A 14,400-nucleotide genomic window follows, 5' to 3' on the forward strand; every position below is an offset into this window, starting at 1 on the left:
TTAGTTTCAGGCTGTGCGTATACAAAAGTAGCATAAGGTTGTGGCTTCTTTCCTTACAGAATTTGGTTGTCTTAAACAGCTAACATTTATGGAGAACTGTGTGTGTTAAGCACTATTCTACAAGCCTTACTCATTCAATTCTCAAGACTCCATAAGGGAAATACTAGCACCACCTGTATTTTATAAATGAAGAAACTGAAGCACAGAGAGGTAACATAACCTCACCCAGGCCAATAAGATTTTAAGTTTGCTGGGAGTCAAACCAGGCAGTCTGGCTCTAGTCACTATTTTTAAAACCCAAAACAATTAGGAAAAAAAGACTACACACATTAAAAGACCAAATTTTGCAGTATGGTACAATAGGAAACTGAATAAGAAGGGAAAATGTGGATCCACAGGAAAAGTCAATGAGAAAATAGGATTTCAGGGGGTTGGAATTTGGATGGGGAAGAAAGAGTATTCGGGAATCTTCTGTGTGATTTCAGGAGCGAGGGCTCTGGATGTCTTGAGTAGGATGAGACAGTAGGAGGGGTAATACTGAGCAGGCCAGGGAACCCATACTGGAAGTTCTATTTTATTCCGTGCTTGAAGCCCCAAACCAATGAAAAAGCTCTGAAGGCTCTTGAGCAGGAAGTAAGAAAACCAAACCTTTGCAGTATGTAAGACAAAGGAGAAGGAATAACAAGGACTTTTTTTTTTTTAAGATTTTATTTATTTATTTGACAGACAGAGATCACAAGTAGGCAGAGAGACAGACAGATAGAGAGGTGGAAGCAGGCTCCCTGCAGAGCAGAGAGCCCGACGTGGGGCTCGATCCCAGGACACTGGGACCATGACCTGAGCCGAAGGCAGAGGCTTTAACCCACTGAGCCACCCAGGTGCCCCAACAAGGGCTTTCTTAACATTACGTTTAGAAGCAGGGCAGGACAGGAATCTTACCTGTCTTTTCCACTGTAGTCCCTCCAGCTCCTAGCAATGTGCCTTGCACAAAGCAGGGCTCAGTATGTATTTGTTGAATGTAAACCTGCACGCATAAATGGAGTGAAGCGTGCTTATGATGCCTTTATTAACAGAATAAGAAATACCTGGCCAAGTACCACGCCTTCTGACACGGCATGACTATCTGCCAAGAGACCAGCCTATCTTCCTTTTTGAAATCAGACCCCAGTCACTCGGGCTCGGTTCAGATCTAAGGAGAATGCGTAGAGCCCCTGCAAAGCTGGAGGAGCACCCAGGAATGGGAACATGGGAGGGGCGGACGGTGGACAACGCCCAGATCTCAGCGCTGTCCCCTTAATGACTCAACTTATTCCTTCAGAGTGCCTGGCAGGACGGGGGAGCAAGCCCATTCCAAGGGCGGCGTCCGCCCGGCGGGACAATACGGGGAAATGACAAACGCAGGGGGCTTGAGCTCAGGGGCAGAACGAGGCGCGGGGCGGCAAGCCGGGCCCAGGCGCAGGCTGCCAGGGAAGAAGAGCAGGTCAGAGGGGGCTGAGCGAAGACTGGGAGGAGAACTGGGCCAGTGCGCGGGGCGGGGGCCGTCGCACTCTCCCTCCAAACTCGCAGACTCTGAGGCACACCAGCCCCGCACGACCTACCTGCCAGAGGCTCTGAGGGAGGAATCCAGGGATCCCCGGGTCAGAATGACAAGGCTCTGCGACAGTCCCGTCCCTGGAAACGTGTGCGGCGAACAATCTGCATAGCGCATGCGCATGTGCACTCGCGGCCTCCACGTGGCCGGGAACCTGGCTGAGACTACAACTCCCAGAATGCCGAGCGAACTTGCTCCGGGAGAAGAGTTACTGCAGGGACTGGCCCCTGGGCTGGTTAGTCCTGGTGAGACGCTACTAGAGACGGTGTACGCGTTTGTTCTCTTGGAGGGACAGCAAGTTAAAAGGGTTAGCCATGGCGTCTCTCATAAGAAAGGTGATCAGCACTGCGAAAGCCCCAGGGGCCATTGGTCCCTACAGGTAACGAGACGTGTGGGAGCGCGGATGCACTCTGGGCATGTGGGGTCGGGGGTCTGGAGCGGCGGCCACTCCGGGCCAGAGCTGGCGCCGGCCTCGGGCTTCATCCGGTCTAACCTGCTCGAACTCGCTGAACCCGGGAAACAACTCTGGAAAGAGGCAGAGCACCTGGAGATCCATAGAGCGGGAGCCTGTGCTCCCAGGGACTCTGTCCCGGACCTGGAGGGCCAGAGCGCTTCGCCGGCCATAAGCGGTCAGGTTTTGAATTTTTTTTTTTTTCGGTAACCATTTTATCGAGATATAATTCACATACCCATAAAATTCACCCCTTTAAAGGGTACAGTTCAGTGATTTTTTTAAAATTATACTGACAAAGTAGTGCAACCATCACCACTATGTAATATTTTAATCGCCTCCAAAAAAACAAACAAAAAGCCCATACCCATTAGCAGTCACTCCCCAGTCTTTTCCCCTAACCCCTGGCAACCGCTAATCTATTTTCAGTTTCTGTGAATTTGCCTGTTCTGGACTTCTTGTGTAAATGACTACAACATGTGGGCTTTATGACTACAGCTTCCATTTTAGCATAATATTTGGTCTAACCCTCTCTTAATTAAAAGGAGTAAATTCCATGAGCAGATGTGGGTGTCCATCTGGAGAGAGCTGAATTCTTTTCACAGAAATGCTTAGCAAATCCATGCTCATCTACCCAAGGCACTTTTTTTTTTTTTTACGACCGATACCGAAATGCATTGGGATGTTTATGAATTCATTGCCCATGCTCATTTCCCACTAATAAAGTCAAATACAAATCACAACAAAAATCGTTTGCTAAAATTGCCTTGACATGCTCTAGCTAACTATATGTATATTGGCCAGAAACTCTACCCTGTGTACATGCATTTCCACTTGTCAGAAGTGCTGCAAATATAAAAAGGTTAATTTCTTTTTTTTTTAAAAATCCTTCTTTTTTTCCTTAAAACCTCTCAGCTCTAAAACAATTAGATCCTATCCTATGCCTTCTTGGAGACGTTTTTCCCTTAATGTAATTTTTGTTATTTTAAATTCCTCGCTAAAGTATACCATGTAAACCTTTTCTATTTTTCCTTTTTAAAATATAGTGTGTGTTCACTATTAAAAGAACCACAGATGGAAAACTTCTACAACTGAAACACTTCAGCTATGATAGGCATATATTGAGCACCTCCTATAGGCCAGGCACTGCAGAAGCTACAAAAAAATGTGTAAGAATTAAAGCAGTGTGAAAGATACTCAGGCATGTGGGGAAAGAAAAAGAAATATTTTCGTTTGGTGCATGCATCATGACAACTAACCTCCTTCTTCTCTGAGTCCCATCTTCATTTTGCAAAAAGAAAGCTCAACCTGAAAGTGAACTTGTCCAAGGTCAGATAGTTCATAAGTGGCAGAGCTTGATTTGAACAAGCCCCAGCTCCCTCTTCTGTACCACATTGCTGTGAGAAATGACACTTAGAGGTTTAGAACAATAATTACTATAGCAGGGTTAGAAACAAAATGCAATGGGAGTAAAGGGTCGGGGGGGTGGGTGAGGAGTGGGAAAAGAGAAGAAAGAAATTCATGGAACTTGGGCAGAGGAAGATAAAGATCTAGGAAGGCTCCTGCAAGAGGTAGTCCTTGAGCTGGGTTTTGAAGGTTCTGTTTGCCATCTGTATAGTACTGTTGTAAATGATTTTTAAATTACTTTGTTAAGGAATTAAGCGGGAAGTCAGAGGGAAGGACATGAGGCATAGTTGTAGAAGAATACATGGCATAAAGATATCTTGGAGGAAATTTTAGTAATCCAACTACGACTTTTTTTTTTTTCCCCATTTGCCAAATCTATGTACCACCTGTATCATAATTTACTTAGCATTTTTATTTAAGCAGGCTCACTCTAACAAAGTTAAAAAGGAAATTTTACAGTAGTACTCTAAAAAGAAGACAACCCAGTGGAAGGTAACAGAAAAGAAAAAAGCTCAATTAAATAAAAAGCATAATTAAATCCTAGGAAGCTGCTGCAGTTGGCTCAGAACCGGAGGCCAGCTCTCTTTGTTAAAAGTGATTTCTTTTTTTCTAAAATTGATCTCTTTTCTCCTTGATGTAATCAGAGGATTGATGTCGTAATTGCTAACATTTATTGATGCTCGCTGAGCACATGGCACTGTTCTAGGTGCTTTAATGCTTTATGTGCACAGCTATTGTGACAGTACTTATTTTTCAGATGAAGAAACTGATAGACACGTGGTTAAATAAGTTGCTCAAGGTCAACCACCAAGACGGGATGTGACAGAATTTGAACTTAGGCAGAGCTCTAGAGCTCCATCTTCTTCATTTAGTTTTCTGTCTCCTGCCACGGAGGAACTCAAAGAGAATTAAAAAAAGAATCCTTTCCTTACTGTGATTCAGTTTGCATGTGACCTATACTTTGGGAAACCCTGGTTCAGAGTTGGACTTTGACTCTGAATTGTTGTTTTGTCTCCAGCTAAAAATTAGCTTTTAGCAAAGTCTGGATTGTGATCCTTCCCAACTCTAACCTGGAGAGTAGAAACTTTATTTTGTAGGCACTGAAGAGCCTTCAAATGATTTTGAAGAGGAAGTGACATGATCACTTTTCTTTTAAGAGTACTCTGATAATTGTTTGGGAAGGACATTAAGACTAGTTCAGGGGGTATTACAATAAAAGTAAAAAATCAGTGGGGCACCTGGGTGGCTCAGTGGGTTAAAGCCTCTGCCTTCGGCTCAGGTCATGATCCCAGGGTCCTGGGATCGAGCCCCGCATCGGGCTCTCTGCTCAGTGGGGAGCCTGCTTCCTCCTCTCTCTCTCTCTCTGCCTGCCTCTCTGCCTACTTCTGTCAAATAGATAAATAAAATCTTTAAAAAAAAAAAAAAAAGGTAAAAAATCAGTAATCTTTTTCCTCCTCTGCCCTGGTCTCTCTTCCTCCATTACCTACTGGTTTTACTTCAGAGTAAAAGCAACCCTTACCAGAAACAAACACGAAGTGATTATAGAGCCTGGAGCATAGATCTTCCTCTAGTGTGTACTTTGTTCAAGAAAGCAAGCATAACAGCAATATTCCTGATTGACCTGACGTCAGCTATCTTTATAAAGCTGCAAGGGAAAAAAAAAGGGGGGGGGGATCAAATGAATATACCAGTATGATTAAAGACAAAACATCAACCAGCTTCACTATGTGGGGACTTCCTAGGACGTTGTCCTCTTGTGCTTTTTTCTACCCAGAGATCATACAAGGCCACTAAAAATGGTGCTAATATTCAATATTTTATCTTGAAGAAAACCACACTCCAACTAACTAGTCATATCCTCATAAAGTTAATTGGACATATTTGAAGACCATTTGGAAACCAATTTTTGTGCATGGAGTTGGTAGTGAGCACGGTTTGAAAATTCTGGTCTTCAGAAAGAATTCAGATGTGTTGAACTTTCGGTCCCTGGCCTCCTGATGGCCGAGGTGTTGTCACCAATTAGCTAATCAGCTCAGTGCGTTTCACTTTTCAAATCAGGACAGAACTTTGAGATATTTCAACATCACATTGCCTTGCTTTCCATTTTACTAACACACCACCCAAATAGTCGTGAAATTTGGAAGTGATAGTCCAGGTGGCATAGATTATGGTATGAGAATTATTACTAAGATGCTTTTGAAAGTGTTGTTACCCTTTGACCTGGAAATGGAACAGTAGACTTTTAAATTTTTTGGAGTCTAATGACTTGTCTGTGGATAGTAGGATGCTATGATCAGAGGGTCAGCTATTTAATTACCTTTGTGAACAATCTCTTTACTAATCTGTAAGAGATTAACTCACATAGGTCGGATAGTCTTAGACGTCTGTTAATTTTTGAGAATAAATGAACTCCTTTTTACTATCACAAATTTTTTGACCAATGGTAATGTATATGGGCTTAATCTATGTTTCATATATGGGGAGAGCTAAAGTTACTTTTGCAAAGGGTCTAGGGTGGCCTAGTTCTACACAGGACAGTTAATAAGAAACCTTGTTAGCTGATGATACTTTTCAACCTGAGGAAAGCTTACACATTAACAAATTCAGTAGTTACCTGTTTCTGGGCCAGGGTGAAAGCCAGATAGTTGAGAAGAATTTCTAGACTTTCTAAATCTTGTTACCAAATTTAAATCTACCCTCTTCCACGCTTCAAAGCCCACACGATAAGCCAGTAGGTCCTGCTAAAAAGATTTCTTTACTGACAGCCAAAGTCATTTAAGCTAGTAAGTCATTAGCAAAACATCAACAAGAAGGTATTGTGTGCCCACTACGTGCAAGGAGTCACCTCATTCCTATGCAGCTGGAGATGGTGGGACGCAGCTCTTGTAGTCAGGGAGTTTATAGTCTAGCATACCCCAGAGATAAGATAACAGATTGAGCTATGCTGTGAGGCAGGATCCTGCACGTGGTATAGGAAAAGCTCCTCTGAGGTTTAGATGAAAAAAAAGGCTTAGTTACCTGCCCAGGGAAAATGTATATGTGATGGTTTTCAGTGTAGTTTTGTTTACAATAGCAAAATACTGGAATCAAAAGTAACTAGTTAAAGTATGTCCATATGGTGAAATACTACACAACTGTTAAAAGAGTAAGGATGTATTCTATATACAGTTATGGGAAGATCGTGATACACTGTTGAGCGAAAAAAGCAAAATGTAGAGAACGGTTTAATACACTTCATGTTGTATTAAAAAAAATAGCTTAGTATACTACATGTACAAACAGGAAGAAGATAAGTATATTCATTTTTATTCACATATAAATGAAGAAACTTTGGAAGACTATGTCAAGAAGAGCACTGGTTATCTGTAGGGACTGGAAATGAAGCAAGAAGAAGATAAGGAAAGAAAGGAGGAGATTTTTCACTGAGATTCTTTGAATAGTTTTCTAGATTTTTTAACCATTTTGAATGTTTTCTTCTTCAAAAAATTTAAAAAATTTAGAGGGACCCCTGGCTGGCTCAGTTGATAAACTCTTGATCTCAGAGTTATAGGTGCAAGCCCCACATTGGGCACAGAGCTTACATACATCCATACATACATAAATGCCATTGTTTAAATTATAAAGAAAAAAACATATGCTCAGGAAAATGAGGGGAAACATCATGAAATAAAAGAAAGCTTGGAGCATATTGGAAAACACCATAGGGAACTAGAAGATTAGAAATGAGGATGTTAATATTAGAAATATAAAATTAGAAATGAGATGCTGTTTCTAGATAAACATGGAAATGGTACAACATATTTTACTTCTGAATTTAAACTGCTACAAAGGTTTCTTTATCAAATTTTAGAAATGGTGGCACTTATTACCACTGAATTGTGTACCTAAAAATCGTTAAAATGGTAAATACCTTTTACCACAGCTAAAAAGAGAGAGGGGATTTCTTTATCCAAAAAGTTTAAAAAAAAATTAAAGTTGATGTGTTTGGTTCTTTTTCAGGTCTCAGTGTGGCTTATTCTGTTTCTTGTTATTTTATCCTAATTCTGAAATCTAGTGTCCTCATTACACAAGTCATTTGCAAAAGCAAGCACTTGGCAGAAATGAAGTGTGTACCCTTCCAGATGAATCTTGTCTGAGAATAATTACTTCTTTTCTTAGGGTGCTCTTGGCATTGTGTTTTTGTTGTTGTTTCACAGCTCTACTGAGGTATAAGTTACATTAAAATTCACCTTTTTTTTTAAATTCCTCCATTTTTTAAGTGTAGAGTTCCATGAGTTTTTGTAAGTGTCTAGACTCATGTACCTGCTACCACAGGCAAGTTTCCGCACATTTCCATCACCCCCAAAAATTCCCTCCTACTGTACATTTGTGGTTAATCCCCACTGATTTAGGAAGCCACTAATCTACTTTCTGCTGCTATTCTGTCTTTTCTGGAATTTCATGGAAGTGGAATCAAATACTATGTAGCCTTTGGTTGGATCTCTCTGTGGATTTTTTTAAATTTTTTGTTTTTCTTTTTTGCTTTTGTGAATTGTGCTATTCTGAACATTCCATATAAGGTCTTTGGACATATATTTTCATTTATTTTAGGTAGTTGCCTAGGAAAGAAATTGCTGGGTTGCATGTTAAGTATATGTTTAAGTTTTTAAGAAAGTTGCCAAACTGTTTTCCAAAGTGTGTACTGTTTTGCATTCTCACCAGCAATGTATAGGGTTCTGGTTGCTTCCCATCTTCACCAATACTTACTATTACCAGTGACCTCTACTTGTGGATAGTGGTATCTATTATGGTTTTGTACTACATTTTTCTAATAAGTAATAATGTTGAACTCCCTAGCTCTTGTACTCCCTAGCTCTTCATGTGTCTTCTTTTATGAAATATTTTTTCAAATCACTTGCCCATTTTTTTATTGGGTTATCTTCTCTTACTGTATTATAAGAGTTCTTTATATTTTCTGGATACAAGTTCTTAGTTGGATATATGTTTTGCAAATCTTTTCTCCCAATCTATGACCTCTATTTTCATTTTCTTAAAGATCTCTTTCAAAAAGCAAGTCTTTTTGAAATGAAGTCCAATTATTAATTATTTTATTTGACATTTTGTGCTTTATGTGTCTTAGCAAAGAAATCTTTGAGCATTGAATTTCATATTTTGTATCTTATACATACACCCAGTCTCTCTTTATTGCAGTCAAGCCGTGTTAGTCGACAGGACCATTTACATTTCGGGACAGCTGGGCATGGACCCTGCAAGTGGACAGCTCGTGCCAGGAGGGGTGGCAGAAGAAGCCAAACAAGTAAGCCATTTTTCACATTTGAAATTCTCTTCTTTTTTTTTTTTTTAGATTTTATTTATTTATTTGACAGACAGAGATCACAAGCAGGCAAAGAGGCAGGCAGAGGGGGGGCGGGAAGCAGACTCCCTGCTGAGCAGAGAGCCTGATGCGGGGCTCGATCCCAACCAAGACCCTGGGATCACGACCTGAGCGGAAGGCAGAGGCTTTAACCCACTGAGCCACCCAGGCGCCCCTGAAATTCTCTTCTTTACCGCTTTTTCATGATAAGCATCCACTTGGCTGACTTTTTTATAGAGGTTATCAGATAAATGCCTTTAGAGTTACTTACTGATTGATTGAAGACAGTTCTTTGTCAGTAGAAAGTTTGAAATTTGAGGAATCGTTTAACAAGCAAAAAAAAAAAAGTCTACCATCTAAGGTGACTTCAAACCCGAATTATTGGGTATTCACTAAACTGTGGTTATCCTTTTACAGTATATACGTATTATCGAATCATATTGTATACCTAAAACTGATACAATATTTTGTGTCCATTATCTCAGTAAAATTACTTAACTCTCAAAATATTGAAATCAGATAGTATCTTGTCACTTCTACATGGATTGGGATTTTTTTTTTTAAGATTTTATTTATGGGGTGCCTGGGTGGCTCAGTCAGGTAAGCATCTGCCTTCATCTGAGGTCACGATCCCAGGGTCCTGGAATTGAGCCCCGTGTTAGGCTCCCTGCTCAGTGGGGAGTCTGCCTCTGCCTCTCCCCCTGCTAATGGTCTCTCTCTCAGATAAAGAAATAAAATCTTTAAAAATAAATAAATTTATTTGTCAGAGAAAGAGACAGCATGAGCAGGGGGAGCGGCAGGCAGAGGGAAAAGCAGGTTCTTCGCTGAGCAAGGAGTCCAGTGCAGGGCTCAATCCCAGGACCCTGGAATCATGACGTGAGCCGAAGGCAGACGCTTAACAGACTGAGCCACCCAGGCATCCCTGGATTGAGAAATTTCTTATCAGGGCCACTGACCCGCAAGAAAAACACCACAAAAGTAAAAGTCAACATTTGTTAGTAAGAACTATCAAAGATGATGTGTAATGTGTTTTTCTAAATAAGAGTGGGGAGTACAATTCTAATCCAATAAATAGAATTAAATTATAATTTTATGCATTCACTGAGTCATTTGTATTATCCAAAGACACAAAACAACCCAAATGTCTGCCCATAAGAATTAGTGAAATAAATCATGTTGGAGCCATACAATTGAATTAATGCAGAAAAGTCCCCCAAGGTAAATTGTTACACGATAAAATAAAAGCAAGATGTGAAAGTTTGCACAGTGTGCTACCATCCACGTGTGCACATTCCCATTCATGCTGGTGTAAGCACTGACTGTCTCCACAATGATATACAAGAAACCAGAAGCAGTGGTTCCCTCTGAAGGAAACTGGGGAGGAGGGCAGTCAGGGTGAGAAACATCCTTTCAATGGATATGCTTTTTAATAGCTTTTGAATTTTTTGCCATATCCGTATGTTACCTATTTAGAAGATGGATTTAAAAAATATATATATCAAATATTATAATGTGACCAGTAAAGTGGAGGGGAGCAATGAATTGAAAAAAATAATACGTTAAGGAAAGAGTGAGAAACAGATGTTTTTCCAAAGTCCATACTGTCGAACATATACTTAGTTTACTGATATTTTTTGAGAAAAAGATAAAAGTACTCTTTAAAGTGAATTTTTGCTTTAAAAGAAAAAAATGTTTTAATGAATCTTGGAACACTGAAAAAATTAAATTAAAAATAAATAAATAAAAGAAAGTATGTTTTAATGCTCCCAGCTCATACTTATCCTCCAAGTGATGATTAGAAACTCCAGGAGCTTTCTCTGTTTCAGCTGAGTGGACATCGGCTGAGAACTTCACACACTCCAACACTGAAGAAGAAACCTCAGTCTAGTCTTTTTACTCACAAAAAGAGACAAAGTCTCACTGTATGTCAGAAAGATCCATTTCTGTTAAACAAAAGCCAAGAAGCAATTCGCTTGTGTAAAGGTGGCCTAGAAAGAGTAGAATTTCTTAGGGAGAATTTTTCTGCAGCGTAAGCTATTCGAGGGGTTATTAGCAAAAATTGATTTCAAAAATTGATTAATTGCATTGAATTGAAGCTTTACTATAACATTAGTGCCTTTGGCCTTTCTCGCCTTGCTTCCTAGGCTCTTAAAAACATGGGCGAAATCCTGAAAGCTGCAGGCTGTGACTTCACTAACGGTGAGCGACTTGATACTCCTTCAGATTACTGTTTGATGTTTCTGCGGGCTTTTTGAAGAACACAGAGCACCCAGTAATACATCATGCCACATCTTCCTTGCTTTTGAAAGCTGTTTTAATTTCAGGCCCATTTTAATCAAGACAGTCAGAACTCTATTGTTTCTCTAAGTAATATTTTGGGTGAGACCAAACAGCCAAACCTACTAACAATGTATATATCTTCTAGTGGTAAAAACAACTGTTTTGCTGGCTGACATGAATGACTTCAACACTGTCAATGAAGTCTACAAACAGTGTAAGTAAACTGGCTTTACTACTGTATTCCGTTTTAACAAGAAATGAATCTATTAACCTTGAGTGCCTGTTATGCATCAAGAGTGATAGGAGATGCTAAAGAAATGGTCATAGATTCTGTCCCAAAAGAACAGTCAGATTGAGAACATGCAGTGAGGCCCCACAAAAAAGATCTAAGACATTTCTATGGCACTCCCTAGGAGAATATACTACAACCCTACAAATTCATTTTCCCAAAGCTTAATATTGTTACATGCTTCTCAGGTTTCTTAAGCCCTCCTAATGACTTTTTTAACACAGAGATTATATTTTTTACTGCTGTGATAAGGCCTCACCACCATCTCTGTTTGGGCTCTCAGAATCATTAGCTGGTTCATTAACATTTTTTATGCTTTGGTTTCCTCACATGCAAAATGGGGATGAAGCTTTAAAGGGTTGTTGGGATGCTTAAATAAGAGTTCATACAATCAGTAAGTATTGCTTTAAACATAAGATCCTGTTCATATCAAATAAGATCAAAGTCTCAAAGGATGTACTTTCATTTTTTTCCAGAAAGCAAAGGCATTTTAAAAAGTATTCAATATCATAGGAATCCTAGGGCAAAATATTTTATCAAACAGATACGAAAGTGAGCTTTTCTTAGTGTTGCTTCTATCTAAGAATGGACAGATCTATGAAGCACTTACCAGAGTCTTAGTTGTGTAGTCACGATACAGTGTCCGAAAACTAAAATGAAATTCTTTTACATTTAGATTTCAAGGGTAGTTTTCCTGCAAGAGCTGCTTATCAGGTTGCTGCTTTGCCCAAAGTAAGTACACCTTAAACTGACTAATGTACATGGTTGTAAATTTCTGTTGTTTTCTGAGTATAATTTGTTATACTAAGCACTTTGGCAGGAAATTTTTTAAAGAAAAAAAAAAGGAATAATCTCTGATTTCCAAGATCTTAAAGACTAAAAGGAAATACCCAATATTATATGCCGGGGGGTAGGGGGGGTGTTAAGAAACTTGAGAAATTTTTTAAATATGTCTTAAAAATTAAGAAAATGAGAACTCAGGGTCACACATGAACATGAATACAACAGAATAAGAGAGACTTGAATTGTAAGAAAAAGTAAAATAGCAGCTGTATTGTTTTCACATACTTAAAAGACTATACCCTGAGCCAGGGTAGTGAGCTCTGCAATAAAAAATTTCCTTTGAGGGGAACCCGAGTGGCTCAGTGGGTGAAGCCTCTGCCTTCAGCATAGGTCATGATCTCAAGGTCCTGGGATCGAGCCCCACATCGGGCTCTCTGCTTAACAGGGAGCCTGCATCCCTTCCTCTCTCTCTGCCAGCCTCTCTGCCTATGTGTGATCTCGCTCTCTCTGTCAAATAAATAAATAAAATCTTTTTTTTTTAAATTCACTTGCATAATGAAACATCCAGACTTCCATTCAAAAAATAATCTCAAAACCCATGGCCCACATATTTTCTCACTGTGATACTCGAATGTGATGAGAAGCCCCTAGCAGCACAATATTCCTGCCTACAAAAAAAGCAGCCTACTGCCTTCCCTGTAAAGAAAATTTGTCTCCTGTGAGTGGTATGTTTGTTGTTTTAATCGGTTGTTACTTGGAGTGGTCAGTATTCTCAAACTAAGGTATTGGGTATAGTAGAAGGAGCTCTGAACTTGGAATCACAAGACTCGGGTTTGAACCTCTGCCATTTAGCATGGTGTCCCGGGACAGGTTAAAACCCCCTCTCCAAGCTTCCATATATCGTTCTCTGGATGGAAGGGAAAGCACCCTCTAACAGAGCTGCCCAGAGCATCCTGTGAGCTAAGGCGCACGAGCCCATCTGACATGGGAGCCTGGCCTGTCCGGGCTGCTCCATGAATGCTTCCCTATCCTTCCCTTCTTTGGAAAATGTAACGTTAATAACACTGTATCACTACCAGTTGTATATGTTTTTAGTAGGTATTCTCGAGCTCTCTTCATTTGTAAAAAATTACCTACCCATTGCTTGATGATTTTCCTTGCAGGGAGGCCATGTGGAGATTGAGGCAGTGGCTGTCCAAGGACCTCTGACAACAGCATCGCTCTAAGTGGGTCCAACGTTATTTAGTCTGGAATTTTAACAATGTTTTCAGATTAACATCTTAATTTTTACAGTTGACGTTGGAAAGCGTATGATTGACTTAAAACATTTGAGGCCATTATGGAAATACCATATAATAAGGGGAATTAAGCCTGAACTGGGGATCAGATGACAACTCCAGTTACTGGTATCATAAATCACACGCACACTCATGTTCCTGGATGCGGGGAAAGAGACGCTCGTTACATCTATACACAAATAAATGAAAGGAAAGGGAAATAAATCGTAGGAAAGAGGGGTTACTATTCTTGATAAGAGCACACGCAATTCAGTTAAATCCTGTTAATTGAATGATGTGAAATACTTAGTTCTCACATGAGCTATATAATTCTGCTTTACTTGAGTAAAATTAAAGTACTAAAATTGAATGGTGGAAGTGAAGGAGAAGAAAGTGGACCACAATTTTAATAGATAATATTTTTCTAATGGAAATAAAACAGACATGCAGATTTTCCTTGGTGTGATTTTTGTTCACTTATTTTCTAACAGTTTAATTTGTACAGTAAAGCACATTACCTAGTGGGGGGGGAACCATGAAGTTAAAACCCCAACTATTTTTTCTCAAAACTTAATTCTGACTTTGTACATTTCTACACTGTTGTAATCAGGCTATGTATAATCATTTTGTGTTTGCTCCTTTAAAGTCTTTTAATTTAGAAGACTGCTAACATGAATACCTCCTTGCTGTAGGATAAATTCCAACACAGAACTATATAGATTAAAAAGGCAGAAATAGGGGCGCCTGCGTGGCTCAGTCGGCTGCCTTCAGCTTGGGTCATGATCCTGGGATCCTGGGATCGAGCCCTGCATCGGACTCCTTGCTCAGCAGGAAGCCTGCTTCTCCCTCTCCCACTCCCCCTGCTTATATTCCCTCTCTTGCTGTGTCTCTGTCAAATAAACAAACAAAATCTTTAAAAAAATAAAATAAAATGTAGAAATAGTCTCCACTCACTCTCCATTCCACTTA

General features: G+C 39.9%; 1 protein-coding gene across 1 annotated transcript; it reads left to right on the plus strand.

The window, feature by feature from the left end:
* The first annotated feature begins 1,765 nt into the window (after window positions 1-1,765).
* On the plus strand, window positions 1,766-13,887 carry LOC111146601 (reactive intermediate imine deaminase A homolog). The gene is made up of 6 exons (XM_022502224.1): window positions 1,766-1,970; window positions 8,640-8,745; window positions 10,947-11,001; window positions 11,228-11,296; window positions 12,048-12,103; window positions 13,318-13,887. Exons 1-6 carry the CDS (start codon window positions 1,906-1,908, stop codon window positions 13,378-13,380), a joined length of 414 nt encoding a protein of 137 aa, XP_022357932.1. The 5' UTR covers window positions 1,766-1,905; the 3' UTR covers window positions 13,381-13,887.
* Window positions 13,888-14,400: the final 513 nt, after the last annotated feature.

This window comes from Enhydra lutris, unplaced genomic scaffold, assembly GCF_002288905.1.
Source record: "Enhydra lutris kenyoni isolate GAN:26980312 unplaced genomic scaffold, ASM228890v2 scaffoldscaffold14, whole genome shotgun sequence".
Classification (NCBI taxonomy): domain Eukaryota; kingdom Metazoa; phylum Chordata; class Mammalia; order Carnivora; family Mustelidae; genus Enhydra; species Enhydra lutris.